Genomic DNA, 19,933 nt, shown 5'->3' with positions numbered 1-19,933 from the left:
CAAACAGTGGTGGCAGGAGCTTTTCTCCCGAATTGGACATGGGCATATTTTGAGATCTGATTGCATAGCAAGTACACTTCGGTGCTTACACACCCCGTAAGAACATTCTCACGCATGCAAACATAGCTGGTATGTATAGTACCTATGCCAGAACACAACTGATAAGCACTTCTTAAAAAAGAAAAATGCACATATTTTTAAAAGTTGTGGCGCTGTTGCCCTAGTGGTGACGCTGTCGAGTAGTGGTGGCGCTATAGACTCTGTATTCGAGTATGTTTTGCGCTTGAAGTAATATAAAAAAGTTAACGCTTTTGGAATGAATACAAATGTTACTATGTTTATCATTCATTGTTGGTAACTACTTGCGGGAACAAAGCTCTACGCGAACTACCTTAACCTTACTGAAAATTATTTCGAAAACAAACGGCTAGGTGAGGTTAATTTCACCATAGCATTATCAGTATCTATCATTGGTGTCCGGTACGGATATAAAAATCCGACCCAAGTGCACGCGCGTAAGACGGTAACGAGGCTTGCCGTGACCGACGGACGGATATTTAGATCCGGACCGAAAAAACAAGATTGATATTGTTTCCTTGCATATCTAAAATTATCAATTTATGGAAAAATTGACGTAGAAAACGCACTTTTGTACACTTTACCAAAAAGCGCGTGAAAAGTTGTTTACTGAAGTCATAAACCGCAGTAATTTAAATCACTATCGATGTCAAATAGTAACTCTTTAAATCGCGTTTTACGATTATTGATTGTCTATTTTAATTAATTGCATACTTATTTATTTGATTGTGCTTTATTGAAATGAAATAATGTACTTTTCATAAACCGTACAATAAAAGAAATAAGGAGTGTAGCGCGTTGTTGCGCGTAACTCATCTTACATGGTGGTGTAAGATGCGTTTTTCAAGCACTGGTCAAATGACCGGAAAAACACGTCCGGTATGCAAGAATAGCTCTCTCATAACCGGACACACATGATAGATACTTATAGTTATATGGCAAAAATTAACATGAAATAGTTTTCAGTAAGGTTAAGGTAGTTCGCGTAGAGTTTTGTTTCCGCAAGTAGTATGCATAACCAGCATAACAATGAATGACAAGACGAATTTTGATGCAAGATATCAAAGACGCGGCTAAATATGTTTAAGCGTTAATATGTGTTTGTTATCCTAATGACAGTAAACGTACGTTTAAATATTCTAACAATTGTTAACTTTCCGAATAAACACGGACATAGCCGAACTATGACGGTTTAATCAACTTTCTAGATCGTAGTTACTCGGTCGTCTCCGGCATGCGTAAATTATTAAGACTGGTACCTTGCATTATCACCGATAAAATTATTGGTGTCGGGTCGATTCGGCCGAGGTATCATTTCGCCTGATCTTTTTCGGCCTACTTTTATTCATTAATGTTTGTTTTAAATCGTGTGAATTACGCTTTGAACTTTCATTTTATGTCAGTTAAATTTAAAATGTGTTAATGTCGTTATTGCGACTTATATTTGTTAGTAAAATCGAGTGAATTATGCTTTGAACTTCCATTTTATATGACTTAAATTTAAAATAGTCAATTGATGTCGTGTAAAGGCACTTATATTTGTTATCAAATGCATAATTTAAAGTATTATTCACAATATGCCCGTAAATTCTCACATGCTTATTTACTACCACAGCGTGTATATAAATCGTTTTCACAGAAAGTAAATTTCTAAAATAACGAACTCGTAGGACCGACGACCAGTCAATACAAAAACACACAGAATAACTTTTCCTGTTTTAAACATTAGACTTATTCGTTTTATATGACGTTTTGGAAGATTTACACGCATCAAAACGGTTATTGACGACAAATTTTAAGTAAAGGTCAATAAGAGTTGATATCATTAACAAATCTTCTTTTTTTCATAACTAAAATTTATCCGTATACACTTCCCCATTGAAAATTGCAAACATGTATCCAGGCCGTGTCTATTAAACATAGCAACCTTTGTATTATTCCAAAAGCGTTAACTTTTATATTACTTCAAGCGTTAAACATACTCGACAGCGTCACCACTAGGGCAGCAGCGCCACCACTTTTATAAATTTTTGCATTTTTTTATCATTAAGAAGTGCTTATCAGTTTTGTTGTGTTCCGGCATATGAACTATACATAACAGTTATGTTTGCATGTGTGAGAATGTTCTTACTGGGTGTGTAAGCACCGAAGTGTACTTGCTATGCAATCAGATCTCAAAATATGAACATGTCCAATTCGGGAGAAAAGCTCCTGGCACCACTGTTTGCACAATATTGAAACGAAATAGTAACCAGCCTGCAGTAGAAGTGTTCTTACACGGTACCACATTCTCCAATTTTCGAAATATGTCCGTTAAATGGAATTATCAAATAAAATATAAATCATACTCACGTTTATTCGTGTCAACACAGCCCAGTGAAGTGTCGACAGCTCTTTTTCTTTGCACCACCGTAAAATGATGGAGCTGGCGTTTAGAGGCCATGTGATAGTTGCCTGCTGTTCCCATTTATAAAATATTGTTTTAACCAATCAACTGAAAGAACTACAAAGGAATCAAGTTTGTCTCAAGTTGATGCAGTAACACAATTGTCTTTCGCAAATCTAACAGTGCGATGGTTATAGAGATGTCTTTTACATTTTTTGTGTGATATTATTTAAGAAATCAGACGAATATCCATGAACAATTAAAACCTGATAGCGGACTGTAGAGCATGCAACCGTAAATAAGAACTCATTAAAACGATATGAAATTATAACTCATATATAAAATATGTATAGATCTTATGAAATCATATTTCACTTGGAAGTTGAATTATTAATGTTTTATTTCTTATATTTATGCGCTGCTGTGTAGAAAGAAAGTTTAGCAGTGCGATTCACTCTAGGCATTCTAAATGCCCATATGGATGCTCGGTTTCTCCCGAATTCTTACATGCTTCGTATGTGTGTATCTCCATCTCAATTTCATCGTAGTTATGAATTTCAGGTGTGATGTTCTGTAATATGAATGTAAAACACGTTAGTCAACATAAAACGATGTTATTTCGACAAGTCATAATTGCATCAACTAATATAATTTGCTTTTACAACAGGTGTCTTCACGTCTGTTCTGGAATCGTGAACACAGTATATTTGATTTGTTCGTAGCTAAGGACGCATGTTCATATGATTAACACACTTAAAATATAATGAAACAAAACTGAAGTCGACGTGTTGCTTTTAAGTGCAAAAACAGATTCCTCATCCAATTATTAAATGTAATGAAATAAGATTAAGCAAGAGGTGATATCGGACTTTGTTTGCGGACACACGTTTCACTGTCCATCAAAGAATGCTTTATAACACTAGAACGGTACTTGGAAACCTTTGAGGCTAAACTTGATCAGGTTATTAAAAATAGTGCGTTAACAATCACCCTTTCGTCACCTTAATAATTGTATTCAGTGCATGAGTTAAAAACTTCTTAACCCTCTAGCCGCAGACCTATAAACCAAATATGGGCGAAGTTTGACGGCATGGTTATCTTCGTAGCAAACAGTTTCAGAAATAACTGAATGACGTATACTTTATACCTCATTTTCCACTACTTCGTCTGTTCTACCTTCTACTGGTGGATTTTCAGCTGTGTTTTCGGTTGTTATTTCGTTCCTGGTTGTGGTCAAATTTTCTGGAAATGTGCAAATATTTTAAATAGTAACACTGTAGTAAGGAAAAGCTTATTTTTAAGCTTAATGAACTTAATTATTAAGCGACAAAGGTTAGTGTTATGGAATTTTATGTTCCTTAAATATATTTAAATTAGATTCGTGTTATAATTTCATTCTGCTCGGGATGTAACAGAATGAACTCGTATATTTTTTTTTCTTTCGTAAAGTTCTTGGCTGTCAAACAAGATGATACAATTCGTTATTGCAAAGGATGACACCTAAAGAAATCGCAGACTACGGAAGTTTATCGTGAATAGGTTGATGGATTATATTCACATATTTTTGTTCAAAACTTACGGCAGTAAACAACGTTGCTGAAACAAACAAAAACTACAATGCAATATACACAGAATATATCAAATATTATTTTCATAATGATAAAAATCTGATAAAAAGAATTTGGTAGATGAGAGCTAATAACTTTTTTTCTAAACTTATCATTTTACTAACGTAATATGTGATGTTTAATCATTTTCTACTAATCTTAACACTTACAGATAATTTTGCTCATTCGATGTTTCCCGTTGTCGAAATCCTAAAATAAAAAGTGTAAAACAAAAGTATGTATACTAAATTTATTCGACTATGCATTAATTGGATTTAATAGTTCAACTAATCCGTATTATATACAATGATTGATTTTGATAAGGGGGGTTTGTGGCTTTCCCCCATTAACAATTGGGTTACTTTTTGTCTAAATGATGCTTTCTTGTTTATATTTTTCATACTTTTCTCCGATATCGACATTAAAACCTTCACTTGGACAATTATACAGGTTGTTGTGGGGGGATGGTGGTGGGTAGCCGGATGCGCTCCGTCTAAACCCGCTACTGCTAAACATGTTCCTTCATATAAAACTCTTACTTTTTCTGAGAACAACTACAATCACCGCAGTTATTGCAATAAGTATAATAAATCCAACAGCGACGGCAACCCACGGCAATAATAAACCAGATACCGGCTCAGTAATGGATCCCTTCCCTTGGTTTACTGAAATTATAATTAAAGAGTATATCAACTATCGCATCTTACGATCATTTCGATTTGGTAATCCCAGGAGAAGTATTAATTAGTCCGATAATTTTAATTCAATTAAATGATATGAGATTGTAATTATATGTTCATGCTTTCTCTTATTCTAGCTAAGACGCATACAATTCGCAAATGAAGACGAAACAATGGGACGTATCAGAGGGACAGTTTTATTATGCTTGTAACTACTATTCAGAGATACATGTTATAATATAATTTACTGGCATACTGATAGGGATGTTAGTACTTAATACGTTACTAAGAATATGTATAACTTTATCCCAAATCTTATTTATATACAACACATATATAATACATATTTAAAACTTTTAATTGTGTATGTACAGTTTTGAGATGTACAACATTTCATCTATTAGCTAGAGCTTAACATAACGTTTGAGTATTTGAGTAACCGATTATCCCAGCGTGGGATCGTGTGACAAATCTGGGTTTTAAGTACGGGCCATCAGTACTATTTTTCCTTGAAAAATATTGCCCTAATCTATATAATATCATTGTGTGTTCTGTTTCTTTTCTAAGCATGCAAAGTGATAACTGTTTTTTTTTAAAATAAGGCCCGCTTCGCTATATGTTGGAAATTATAGTGTTAAAAGGCCCGCTGTCACTTACAAGTTAAAGGACGCTGAGTACTAATTATGTGTAACTGCTGAGGTAGACATTACAATATATATTTAAAGACCCGGTCTAAACATGAGTGTCGTCTCAATTAAAATTTGCTTTTTTTTAATATGATGTATTTCCATGTAGAACTTAATGCGCGACAAGAGTGTTCTCACTTTTTTCACAATTCTGTTCTCAGGAGATAGAAATTGAATCAAAACAATATTTTGAGTTGCCCAAAACTTAAAGAGATAAGAAGTTAGAATATGAATTGTAAATTGAAATGTTAACTTCAATTAGATAGTTAATAACAGTACAGGTAACTTTTGAATATATATGTACTAGGATATATGAACATTGATTTCAAGTGCATCTCGCGATATTGGCTGAGGACGTTTTGACTATTTATAGAAAGTAAAGTAAGGTAGGATCTTTTAGTCAAATCATTACTATTTTCTGTGTTATTTTCTATACTTATCTCTTTCCCTCGGTTCCTTACATATATTTATTTAAGGTTCTTCTGCTTGCTTCCAAATATAGTATAATCTTATGAGCTTATTTAGATAAAGGGGTCTTTTGATTCGCACTGTTTTAACCCAGCTTTACGTCCCATTTTGTAACCCGGCGCATTAATTTTTTAAAAACATTTCATGTCAAAATGTAGATCTGACGATACCTAATTTAGGTTAGCGATACTTTTAGTAAGGAGGTTTTTGGCTGTAGGCTGTAATAATACAGACCTGTTCAAACCTTCTGACATTGTAGTGCCTGACCAGTCCTCCCACAACCATTGAACGGACCGAAGCCGGACGTCTGTCACTACAATATCAGGAGGCCCTAAGTGATCTGTACTGTTTCTTAATTAGTTGATTAAAGACTACCGCCTTAAGGGGTAAATGTTGAATTTGTAATTTACCATTGCTGTCAAGGAAGGGTCTCTTAATAAAATGCAACTGATATACATATAACTTCGGATGTATTATGTGTTTGCGAAAATTTAATCTAAAGGCAAGATGTATTTTCAATCGATATTATTTCTAAATGCACTAGTTCAACAATCATAAACTCAGAATACACAAGTGTTTGTATTAACGACAGAAATGCGTCAAACTCGGTTTCTTGAAGAAAGCATTAAAACGATGGTTATAAATATCTAGATCATTTACCTGTACTGATTGCGACGAAAGAGGAACTTGTATTTCCGAATTCTGAGGATGCTTCGCAAATATAAATCATTTGCGCATCGATAGAAATATGTTCAATAGTTAGAGCACACGTGGCGCTCTTTTGACACCTTCGAAGGGGTTTTGAAAATTCATCTGACCATAAAATGTCTGGAAGAGGATAACTTTCAACACTGCAGGTTACAGTCTTTGACTCATATTCTTGTAAAAATACCTTTTCCACTGAAAGCGACATCACTGGCACATCTGAAATTAAAAGTTATGTACTTTAACGTAATATCATAAAAGTCTTATGAACAAGTGTTTTAAACGTTTATATCCAATTTCAAACAATGCTTTGACTGCAGTAATTTTGAACAGAGCATGACACACTGATCATATTAAGATGCATTCTTCTACTCATAACGCGGTTTCAGCCGACCGATTAACGATGTCAAAAACATATTCAGGTTAGTTCTTGGCAATAGCATTTCTATTGCATGATAGGCGTGCATAGAACATGCAACGTATAATTCAAACATATTTACTGCTGAAAGGTCAACCATTCTAGAACAGGTATTGTAATCCAGAACCCTAGTCTATCATTGAGCAGCGACGCATAGATACATGTACATAATAGATTTACCATTCGATTTGTTTAAATTATTTTGTACAAGTATTAGACATTTAATGTATTTGATGTAGAACTTTTGTATAAAAAGGTACATTTAAGGCAGTTCATTTCAGCTTACGAACGCGTCTGCTTAACACTGATGTCCCGGTCACTTAGACGCTATTTAAAATGGTACTCGGAAACTGATGTCTGATGTGTTGAAGCACTTGTCAAAGGTCTTTGAAGAAACTTACAAGGCACCAATAGAGCAGATGAACTCGAAATGTTTCGTTGAAAGCTGGTACAAACAGCACTGCAGACAAGCACCTTGCCAAAATCTTCCTTGGTGACCGATACATTTACAGTTGTCAGCATGGATTTACTGTCCAAATGATTAACGTCTATGTGTAAATATTTGCTTGAGGTCCAAATTAAACTACAGTTGTCGTTAAAGTCTTTGATCTTGCAGCTAAACACGAGATGGTAGATGTCTTGCAGTTTGGAAGGTAAAGATGGTTTCTCTAATAATACCATTGAAGGAGGGTCTGAAGAATGCAGGTTCATTTATTGAATATTATCTGCATTTTATATTAGAAGTCGTGAGGTACAAAATCAACATAAAGCTTCACAATTGTCATAGGTATTAGATTGATTCATGCTTTGAAATAAAATTAAGATCACCAATAAATCTGTTTGCTATAATTGTAGATTGTTGACAACCTTATTTCAACACACCGTATTTCCTTGTCTATTAACTTTATAAACATGTTTTGTGAAAAATATCAATATTGTTTTTGAATTTGTCATATTTTACTTTAAATGTTATAAATTGTTTTATACCTGTGTATTGCAAATTACAAATGCATGTCTATTCCGCTTATCGCTAATGTGTGTCTAAATACTGAGTTTGATAAAATCCAAGTTCTACTGTTATATTTTAGTTAAAGAACCATAACTCTGCGACCTATTGTCTACATTGAAACCGATAAAAGAATATTTAAATCGCAATTTTATAAGTTAAGGGGTTAGTAGGTGACCCGATATGGGATCATACGGGGCAAAGGAAACCATATCGGGTGAGAACGAAGCTCCAACACGAATATTGTTTCCCACGCCCCATATATCCCATATCGGGTCACCTACTAACCCCGTAACGTATATATCACGTCGACAACCTGTTTACATGTTTAAATGTTTCATGTATTCATTGGAATATTCATCGGAATCGGAAAACAGACGCCATTTTGGTACGACATACATTTGGTGACCCAATATAGAAAAATATTGGGTCACCGCGTGACCAGTCCTGGACCAATGACGTTGCGTCATTCATGTTGGAGGCGTGATATACCATAATGCGGGTCTAGCGTATCACAATATACATCGCATTTTATTTTTTGCTTTATTATTTAACTCTAATTGTTCACATTCAATGGATGAGAGCCGCCATGTGGTTTTTAATTTAAAACGATCAAATAATATTTAAAAAAATGTATATTAAATTTCATTTGTCATTCATTTCTATACAAATGTGAACAAACTAACTCATACCGTCATTTGCATTAATGGTCTTTTTGTTATCATTTCAACGCGCGGTAATAATTTCTGCTGTAATTATGAAAATAAATAATATCGATCGAAAACTCGACTTCATTTTCACTTCGTTTGTCTTAAACTGTTGCATTCCTTATAGTCCAAGCAATAATACTACAAGACTACAGTTTGTTTTTAAATGTAAGATTTTCATTTGTTATTTAAACATATTTAAAAATATAGGATCTGTCATAAGTCGTTATATAATACACACTTTTATTCAACGAGTTTAGGAAATGTGTTAATAAGCGAACCCTTGGCGATATCACTTACAAATATCATGAACGGGCTGATTACAATTGTGTTAAGGAATGAATTGCGGGATTGGTGTCATTATTTGGGTATGAACACAATTGGGCTGGTCAACGTAAGTGGTAACCGAAAACATTTTATCAAATGACATCACAATAACGCGGGAAAATATCAACGATTTAAAATCACTTTTAAATGTAAAATTGAAATACTTATGGCAACAATATATTTAAAATATCATGAATTAACACTTTCTAAAATGATTTATATTTTACGGGACCTACTGACACAATACAAACAATTACAAGATTAACAATTTTCACGTATATTGTTATGCGAGGAATTGTGATCCTAACATATCCGAAGATGTTGCATTCATCGGATGATAATCGCAACTGCCGAAAGGCAGTTCATTTAAGGAACGGAAGTTGAGGTGTAAATATGATTATATGATGACGATCGTCATCTCTTTTTTATTACATGCCATCTCATATTTTAATATACCTGTTTCACTCTAACAAAGATATGTCATTTCACGCGCTTCAAGCATTGCAAATTTGTTTTTCAAGGATTGATTTAAAACAATATTGATTAGAGCGTTATAATTCCATTCATAAGTAAAATGAATACCGAGATGATATTCAGTGAGAATTATAGAATGAGCACTATACATTTTCACAATTTATATTTTCTGTTAAAAATTCAAAAACGTCACCATTTTGATATATGCTGATGAAACCATTTTCGGTTCAAGTTTTCCTCTCATGATTTAAATCGAAGATGAACTTCTTTATTCAAATAAATCATCATCATAAAAAGAAAATCAGAAACAAACCTATCGGTTGCTGTTATATTACAAATGAAAAAATAATGCTTACAATCAAATTGTTTACAAACGTGCGGTGTGTTATTATAAAATTCCATAATTTTATGAGTAATACGGAAAAATACGTGATGATTATATTAAACTGAAAACATGGTAAACGTTATGATAAACTGTTTTACTTTTGAAATTTAGGAAACAAACTCACATTTACAATTTATAGTTTTTGTTTCGGTCATGTAGGTCGCAAAAAAGTCCGTAAGTTGGAAGCATGATACTTTCATAGAATGCAACTCTCTTTTAGCACTTGAGTTCAAACCAATCTGTGTGGTATAGGTTCCTAAATTCTCGTTATAATTGGTTGTAGTGCTCGCTATTGAAGATATGTTGATATTATTCAACATAAGACTTAATTTTGACGACGGTCTCCCTCCCTTGGAAGTGCATGTAATGTTAGCTGGGTCCCCTTCCTTTAGTGCAGGTACGTTGAGAACTGCAATGTCTGGCTTAACTGGAAAATGCACGAACTATTTATTGATTTTTAAGGATATTTTTAGACAAATAAACGAGGCACAATTGAAATCAAATAATAAACATGAATAAAACTGGACTGAATTTATTAGATTGTTTTACTCTTTATTTAGTACAATTTGAAATATTGTAAAATTAAATAAAACTTAACCGACGACAATATTAAACTGTAGAAACATGCAAAAATAACTTTACCAGCCACATAAAGTTTGGAACTGGTGTAAAGTGGCGTTGCCATAGCTGCATTGAAGACGCTGCATGTAACGTTTTTCATGTGGTCGTCTTTCCTCGCAACATACGTAATTGGACGGTATGTATTATAACTAACAATGTGTACGGCTACTTTACTATCTCCGACATAGATTGTTGGAACAGTTCTGCCGGTTGTATGGCAGTAAATATGACTGCCCAGATCTTTACCGTCTATCCCGACTAAGCAATCTTCACATTCGGAAGTATGGTTATAGGAATGAAGCGACGGTTTACCTTATTGAAGTAGATAAACAAAAAATTATAGTTAAGACGTAAGATAAACATAAAATTTGCAACCGAAACGGATAGCTATACTGCTGGCTTGCTTTTTCGTTCATTATTCAATAAAAAGTTGAGACTCTGTATATTAAAAAAGCGTAATTCTGTATGACGAGATAACAATTGTACGCGTTCTTATAAGGAAATTATAAGTATCTTCCATGGCCGAGAGTGTAAGATAGGTTCTTCCGACCCGAGCGTAGGGTATTTTGCGGAAACGAGGTTTACCGGTGGTCGGGATGAACCTATCTTATACGAGCGGCTATGGTAGATGCTTTTTCTCCCACCTCAGTTAAACAAAATTAAGTAAAAATGTATATTTTGCTGGAACTCTTTTTTGCTTAGTGAAAATAATTGCGTATGGATATGCGATAGCACGTGGTTGTCATGGATATACGCGCAGTGATCCAGTTAATGTTAACAGTCAAATCGGTCTTTTTAAATAGTTCTAAGGAGAATGAAGCATTATTTCTTGAATGGTGCCTGAAAACTGTTTTATGGTGACATTTGAAGCGAGAAATAAATTATTAGCGTTCTAAATATTACCATAAGACAAGATTTCCTTGATGCTACTGACGACAGTCTTCAACAAGGGAGGTAATTACAATGTGGTAAAAGGAGTTCCATACGGGCATTTTATCTTCACCCGTGGGCAAGATAAGAATATCTAGCATGGTTAAATTATTGGATCTACTTATCTGAGGTGGGAGAAATCAATCTCTATAATATGAAATATCGGGATATTTGTTTATTAATAAGATTTAAATAGTGATTCACCAATGACGTTTAGTTCAACGGGTTGTGTAAACTTTTCCCAACCAGGTTTGCCGTCTTTGCATCTCACGCTGTAGTTTCCAGACATCCATCGGTTAACGTTGTGTATTGTAAGTACAAACTCCCAGTTGGGATCCCCTCTCTCAGACAAAACATCATAAGATAAATTCATATCCAAGGAGGAGGTGGCGTTATACAATTGGCGAACATAAAGATCATCATTGTGTATTACGCTAAAAGCGGGAAAGTAGCCTAACTCGACATAACCTCCTACGGTAACCACCTTGGTCCTAATATACAAATATCCGCAACCTGAAATAACTGAAAATCAAAATGAATATAAGAATAACTCTGTAACGAATTGATGAGTTACTAACATTTTTTTTAAAGCTGCACTCTCATAGACACATAGTTTTCAATAAGTTTTTATTTTTTATGTCTTTTAATGAGCCATTTTTTTTGCGTAAATGCCTTGAAAGCAGCGAAATAAGACTGTTGACAGAAGATCAAAATTATCATATTTACGTTCGAAAATCCTAAAAACGCTACACACGCTTAAAAAACAATGAAATTACGACAATTTACCAAACAATTGAGATCTGCCTGTGGATTAACTAATATTGTTGCGCCACAGCTGTTAGGGGGTGTCGTCAGGTTGCAGAAAGAATGCGGCTCGACCATTTCAAGTTATTTTATAAGGTGAAATAAAATTACAACTTCTTCAAATATATTGGTAGCGTGTCTCCAATTAACCAAAGTTACAGCAATTTCAAAAAGTCTAAAAACATCCAGTTTCTAAATCTAAATAAATGCCAAAATGTTCCAATTTCGTAGAAAATAAAATGACAGCCGCAGAATAAATGTTATTCATATTAAATCTTTGTAAAATTATCAAACATTATCCCCAAAAATCAAAGTTTATAAAAAAATCAAAGAAAACAAAAAAATGCAGCCTGTCTCAATGCAAAACCTAAACAAGAATGCCATCTCCCAGCAATTTCCAGGGATTTGGCTATAAACCGGCCGAAAACGGGCCGAAAATTGACCGGGTCGTTTTCTGGCCGGTGTCAAAACAGAGCGGCTCATTTTCGGCCAACAAACGGCCAACTCTCGACATGACACTTGGCCGTCGGCCAATAAACGTTAAAAAAAACGCCAACCCCGCTGTAGCAGAAACAGCGTGGGTCATATTGGATTTATATGAAAAACAACGTATAGTGGACAAAGTCTCGACTTCCAAACAAAAAATTAACATATAAATATAAACAATTCTCACTCAGGACACTAATATTCGCATAAACTGTTAATCGATTAAATGATGCAACATAGCAACTTTCAATCAAGCAAGAAGGAAGCTGTGAAACATCCTTCAAAAAATGTACAATAATTCGTTCTCTGAATAACGCGAGTACAATTGTTATACACGAAGTCAAGAATAGTTACTTAGCAATTATGCTGGTCTAAAAGTGGTCTTCATTATCATCTGGATTAATTTACCGTTAATCGTAAGTACATGGAATGAACGACATAAACTTGATCATGCAATACAAATTCGCGGCATTCCTGTCAGATTCATATCTTGTGTCATTACAAATAAAGAATTTTAGAAATCTCTACGTAAATATGCACAGAGTTATGCATAAGGCTGCTTACTTAATGTAGCCAAATGTATGAAGTTGTGCAAATGCACCAAAAGCATGAAAAGGATGCCATAATCCTAAACATTTGAGAGGTAAGTAAAATGACATTATTTTATAGTTATTATGTCCAGATGCGGGTCGCATCAATATGACTGAATTGAAGGCATTGATGGCAAATAAGCCGATTCAGAGATATTTTGTTATAATAAGTGTCATAACTAACCATCTGCGCGAGTGCAGCTTAAATAACAAATAAGATATAACTCCCTATACTTAGACAGTATATAACATTTTCTACTTAGCTGTTTGCAAACATATACATTTACCATAAAAACAAAATTCTTAAGAAATTAAGAATCAGTGAGTCTTTTTAGTAACGACTTTGTAAAAATAACCATCGAGTCAACATACATTACCTTTTAAATCTAGGCGTACTCGATCTGAGCTGCATTTATTGTGAGCCACTAAAAAGTACGTGCCCGCATAGTTCCTACCGCCTACCAAGGTGTTGAAAACAATAAGGTACACACTCCTGGTGGGATCAGCACTGACTGAGATCCTTTGACCGTGTATATTGTATTTGTCGTTTTTCAAAATAGGTAGTGTATCGTTTCGGTAACTGTCCGGTTTGAATACAAACGTCACATTTCTCCCTTGTATTGCAGGCTCGCGATATGTCAGGTTACCACAGGCAGCCTCACTACCTACAACAACAGAAGCTTTAATGGCATTAAAGCATTGCATCGGCAATGCAGATGAAAGTATTTAATAAGATCAGTCTTACATTTGAGAGAATATGCCGATATTATAATGAACTTGAAAAAAAAAAATGTTATATACATTAAATATATTAAGCTAATAGAACAAACGTAATATGATCCGAATCGCTCGATTTTGGGCCTTCATACATACATTTTCTTTTGTGGTTTTATTTAATTTTCGTTATGATATCTATCGAATTACATAAGTTACGTATGTGTAACTAAGACCATCCATTTTGTATACCAAATTTGACGTCAAACACATGACGTCATAACAAAAATACACGTATAATTAACGTATCAATATTTCAACTAGCTTATTAGTTCAGTTTTTATCCTAACGTGGAATGATTATGGAACAAACATAAAGAAACATTTTGTTTATTCATTTCAGTACTTTCAAACCATAGGGTTGTTTAAAACAGACACTATGGATGCAGCCGCGGTATTGCAGTAATCGGTTATGCTGCGGTATTGAGGTAATAAAAACGTATGAGGTATTAGAGAAATCAATAAGCTGCTTTATTTTATTGATAAAATATGAAACATTTAAGATCGGCAGCAGGATTCGATCCCGGGATCGATGTATGGCTAGACGTAGTCTTGACAACTAAAAACGTCGGTATGCAACAGGTGCTATATAACACTTTAATTGCAATTTATCATTATATTGGAATGTGTCAACAGTGAAAGTTTTCAACATTCAAATATTGATGTCTATGGTTTACAGGTTAACCGGAGGTGACCGGAAATGACCAATATGTGATTGAGTTTCGTCATGAGGGGTAGAGTTATCCAATTGAAAGAATTAACGGTATAGACCATGATTTTTGAGAACAAAATTGATTCATTTTTAGCATGCACAGTAGTCGGGATACACCTGTTTTCATTTTCATTATTGAATATATTGAAAAAAATTGTGTTATATTGATATATTTACACGTTTTGCATAGAAAGCAAAATTATTTGAGATAGGAAATTAGGTAATATTACAATAATGTTGATTAGAAATGTTAATTAGAAATGGGTACTGTTTTCCGGAGCATCTTTACTCTCTATTGTTTGGGTGAATTTGTATCTCTGGTTTTGACTCTGGCCCATGGTTTCTTCGATTTGAATATTGCTTTCAAGATATTATCAGTAGTTTGTGTGAAAGAAATGTTTCACTAAACTTGCTTTGTCTCATCGTCAAGTAGCATGGTTCATAAAATATTTACTGTTTTGAATGCAACTGGTGTACTCGTATATATATAATCATTATATGTATGTATATATATATAATGTTATTTAAATGCATATCATTTTAAATATTCATTTAAATCGAAAGTAATACATCGAACAATGTATCAAGATAGAAACGTTGCTGAAAGACATTTATTTTTTAAAGAAACCTAGTTTATTCGATATTGAGCACTTTCATGTCTAAAAATAACACGAAACAAAAGCGCTCACTTTTAACGCAATTAAACGAGAATTTGGCGCCAAATTATGTCAACATGTTGAATGCATATTTTATGACGTCATATCCGTACTCATCAGAAATATTGACGCCATTACTCGACATGTGAATTTTTTAACGACATTATCAACACACAAAGGTAGTGAGCGCGCTCAGCCATAATCACGGATATGACGTTAAGGACGGAACAACGTTCCGTTATTAAACTTGTCAACGTGAATGTCACCAATAGCAACCCTAAAGTTTATTGAGCGTGGTTCTATGAAATGTTGCAGAAGTCTTGTGTTTAAATGGCATAAGCGTGTCAGAGACGTTGAAATCAGCGTGGATGATTCTCCAAGAACGGACCGGCCATCTAGGACTGAACGCGACATAGAATGGGTCCGAGATATTGTACAAACTAATCGCAGAAAAAACGCTCGGGATATAAGTGATACTGTTGGGCCACAGCTGTAAGGGGATGTCGTCAGGTTGCAGAAAGAAAGCGGCTCGAACATTTCAAGTTATTTTATTAGGTGAAATAAGCTTACAACTTCTTCAAATGTTTTGGTAGCGTGTCTCAAATTAACCAAAGTGTCGGCAATTTCAAAAAGTCTCAAATCATGAAGTTTCTAAATCTAAATAAATGCCAAAATGTTCCAATTTCGTAGAAAACGAAATGACAGCAGCAGAATAAATGTTATTTATTTTAAATATTTGTAAAATTATCAAACACTTGATTCCTGGCCGGTGTCAAAACAGAGCGGCCCGTTTTCGTCCAAGAAACGGCCAACTCTCGACCTGACACTTGGCCGTCGGCCAAGAAACGGCCAAAAAACGGCCAACCTCACTGTAGCAGAAACAGCGGCAGCCATATTGGATTTCTATGAAAAACAACGTATAGTTTACAAATTCCAAACTTCCTAATAAAGATTTAACATGTAAATATAAACAATTCTCAATCAGGACACTAATAATCCCATAAACTGTTAATAATCGATTAAATGAAGCATCATTGCAACGTTCAATCAAGCAAGAAGGAAGCTGTGAAACATCCTTCGAACAATGTACAATAATTCGTTCTCTGAATAACGCGAGTACAATTGTTATACAGGAAGTCAAGAATAGTTACTTAGCAATTATGCAGGTTTTAAAGTGGTTTTCATTATCATCTGGATCAATGTACCGTTAATCGTAAGTACATGGAATAAACGACATAAACTTGAACACGCAATACAAATTCGCGGCATTCCCGTCAGATTCATATCTTGTGTCATTACAAATGAAGGAATTTAGAAATTTGCACAGAGGTATGCATAAGGCTGCTTACTTAATGTAGCCAAATGTACGAAGTTGTGCAAATGCACCAAAAGCATGAAAAGGATGCCATAATCCTTAACATTTGAAAGGTAAATAATATGACATTATTTTACATTTCTGATGTCCAGATGCGGGTCGCATCAATATCACTGGAACTTGTGCAAATTTAGTTTACCGGACCTTAAAACAGGACCAAGGTATGCGGAAAGTTTGTGCGCGATGGGTGTTCCGGCTACTTAATAATGGGTAGGAAGAAAAAAAGAATCAGCGTTTCAAGTGCCATTTTGGACCATTTTCAACGCCAGGGTGATTCTTTCCTGAAACGTATAGTGACAGTGAAGGAGACCTGGCTTTATTCATATGAACTCGAATCCAAACAGCACCTCACCACCACCAATTAAGGCGAAAGTCTGCAAGTCTGCTAAGAAATCCATGTGTAATTTCTTCGTGGATTCTGATGGTATGATCCTACAGCACCAGGTACCGGAAGGGAAAACTGTCATTGTCGCGTATTATCAGCAGGTATTTAAAGATTTTATTTTTTAAACCAATTTATATCTAAATAAATAGAGTAAATAAAAAGAATTTTAAACAACATTACACAATTAATCATTTAACAAGGAACGGATCATTACCGGCACGAAAACGTTTCCTACGGGTTCACAATAATGTGTTTATTGTCAGGTAATACGCAGGGACTTCTCAAACGCCTACTGGAAGAAGCGGCCTCAGGCGAATATCGATGATACCATATATCACCAGAACAACGCACCTTCACACAGCCACCGATACACTGATGACTTTTGATTTCCTTGGCTTTGAACGTTTGGAGCACGCGCCCTATAGTCCCGATTGCGCCCACATGGACGTTGCTGTTTTTCCACGCCTTAAGGGGGATTTACGTGAACAACGATTCACTGATATGCAGGAACTCGCCCTGGTCGTACGATCTACAGTTGCTTCATATGACAAGTCGTGGTACCGTGACATTTACAAGTAATGGGTGGATCGTCACAACACGTGCGTGAATTTGCATGGGAGAATGTTTTGAAAAAATGTGACGTGACGTTATATATTGGCATTTTTTACGTCAAAGTGCTCCTTGGCTGTAAAGCCGCTGTAAAACTGTTATGCTCTATGTATTTTGATACGTGTTTGTGCATCCAGTGCGGAATTAAATGTGTTTTTTACTGTATCATTATATTGTCTCTATCTTAACATACTAATCATGTATAAATCTTGTCCATGAACTTGACAGACATGCTTGCTAAATGAAATGTCCCTAGCATTTGTGCACGCTATCGGCCAAACAGATATGTTTGTTGAGGTTGGTGATTTCATGAATAGTTAATCAGTTTAACATCACAACTAGTATATAAAACGTTAACAAATACCTCTTGTAAAACTTAGCGCAAACAAGATATACACATAAGGTAAATCCATTCCGAACACCTCTCGGTCATAATAATAACCTATTGACAATAATTTCAATATGTGTAAAATACAATGAAATGTAAGCATTTAAATGTATACAATGCGTCTCAAGTGTTGTGATTCAAGTACTCTATTAAAACATCATGCTTTAAGTGTGATATTAATGATTAACGGAAATTTGTTTAATTACTATTGATTGTTACCATACAAAACAATACAGTGAAAACACTTAAAAGACACTTACATTCTCAAAATATATAATTTTTCACTTAATGTTAGGGATCAAAGCCTTTCTTTGTTGGCGACGGTTGCTTTGCATCAATATTTTATTGGAAAAACATTGATCATATAGAAAATGTTTGTTACAATGTTCAGAGTACAGGGTTCAATGTTCAAGATACAATGTTCACACGGGTAATGTTACTTACAATGTTCACACACGTTATGCTTCTTACAAAGTTCACACAGGTAATGTTTCTTACAATGTTCACATAGTTAATGTTTCTTACAATGTTCACATAGTTAATGTTTCTTACAATGTTCACATAGTTTATGTTTCTTACAATTTACAAACAGTTAATGTTCATAACAATGTCACACAGGTAATGTTTCTTACAAGGTTCACACATGTCATTTTTTTAACATTATTCACACAGTTGATGTTACTTACAATGTTCACACAGTTAATGTTTCTTACAATGTTCACACAGTTAATGTAACTTACAATGTTCATACAGTTAATGTTTTTTTACAATGTGTACAAAGTTAATGTTTCTGACACTGTCCCACAGTTACTGTTTCTTTTGATTGTTTACACCGGTACTATTTCTCACAATTTCACTTGCTGTCAACAATAGGCCTCTTACAAATCGCCGTGTTCCCTACGTTGGTTGTATTTAGAGCTTCCGAATGATATACCAACCTAAATATATTTGAATAAAGATCATGGTCAAAGGGGACTTGTCTTTAGAAAGAAAACTCTCAATAAACTTGTGATGTACAGTACTGCCAAGGCTAACAGGACATTTTGGGCACCACTAGTGCACTAAATAGTGCACCAGGGTAAGACTAGGGAACGACTAAATAAAGACGAAAGGCTGACCAGAATGGCTTATTCAATTTATAATAATCATCGCAATGACTATTTACTAGGGATAAGAGACAATTCATAATGTAATTGTAATCCATAGCTGACCAGGCAGGTTATAAACAGATGCATGTAATTTCTTGTTGACTGTTTTATCATATAAAAGGCAAAAAAAGCAAAAAACTTTTAATAAAACTATTCAGTTGATTTCAAATAGTACACTGCGCCTTTTATTGATATTAAACTTTTTCTGGTTGAGTTTAATGGCTGAAAACTATTTTGACAATTTCAATTCAATATAAATTAAAATATTTATATGATAAGTGTTTAAGATATTCGACCCACAATCTGTCAGAGTTTGATGTCTGATGCCCCTTTATAATTGATGTAACATTTGAAAAGGGTTTACATCAATAATATTTAAAACTATTACAAACAAGATAAAGAAGTTGTTGTTTTTTAGATTATTTTTTTTTGTGTTTTAGGTTAGTAATGTCATACACATTTTATGTTGTCTCATTTGTAATTGTCATTAAGCATTGTTTGTCTTTTTCAATCTGTTTATTCGTTCAAA

The 19,933-nt window shown here is 34.3% G+C and overlaps 1 protein-coding gene across 2 annotated transcripts; it reads right to left on the bottom strand.

The window, feature by feature from the left end:
* Positions 1-2,561: 2,561 nt before the first annotated feature.
* Positions 2,562-19,568, bottom strand: LOC128235012 (uncharacterized). 2 transcript variants are annotated; one of them, XM_052949688.1, is made up of 12 exons: positions 18,233-19,568; positions 13,736-14,038; positions 11,683-12,000; positions 10,570-10,860; positions 10,052-10,354; positions 7,430-7,720; positions 6,566-6,829; positions 4,611-4,736; positions 4,242-4,281; positions 4,044-4,060; positions 3,612-3,706; positions 2,562-3,035 (listed from the first exon to the last, which is right to left on the bottom strand). In XM_052949688.1, the coding sequence occupies exons 1-12, from the start codon at positions 18,357-18,359 to the stop codon at positions 2,916-2,918; spliced, it is 2,295 nt and encodes a 764-aa protein (XP_052805648.1). In that variant the 5' UTR covers positions 18,360-19,568; the 3' UTR covers positions 2,562-2,915. The 2 variants fall into 2 exon arrangements, with proteins under 2 accessions (XP_052805648.1, XP_052805649.1); XM_052949689.1 differs by having other exon boundaries at positions 13,736-14,023.
* Positions 19,569-19,933: the final 365 nt, after the last annotated feature.

Source organism: Mya arenaria, chromosome 5, assembly GCF_026914265.1.
Source record: "Mya arenaria isolate MELC-2E11 chromosome 5, ASM2691426v1".
Taxonomy (NCBI): domain Eukaryota; kingdom Metazoa; phylum Mollusca; class Bivalvia; order Myida; family Myidae; genus Mya; species Mya arenaria.
The sequence above is the reverse complement of the archived record's forward strand: the minus strand, read 5'-3'. Positions and strand labels throughout refer to the sequence as shown.

What these genes read in the sequence shown, in the direction of transcription:
- LOC128235012 (XM_052949688.1), bottom strand. Translation starts at nt 18,359, where the DNA reads ATGCTTACATTTCATTGTATTTTACACATATTGAAATTATTGTCAATA. An exon ending in AGTACGCCTAGATTTAAAAG is followed by an intron (nt 12,001 to 13,735) that starts GTAATGTATGTT and finishes TTTGATTTTCAG; the next exon opens with TTATTTCAGGTTGCGGATAT. An exon ending in CGTTGAACTAAACGTCATTG is followed by an intron (nt 10,861 to 11,682) that starts GTGAATCACTAT and finishes TACTTCAATAAG; the next exon opens with GTAAACCGTCGCTTCATTCC.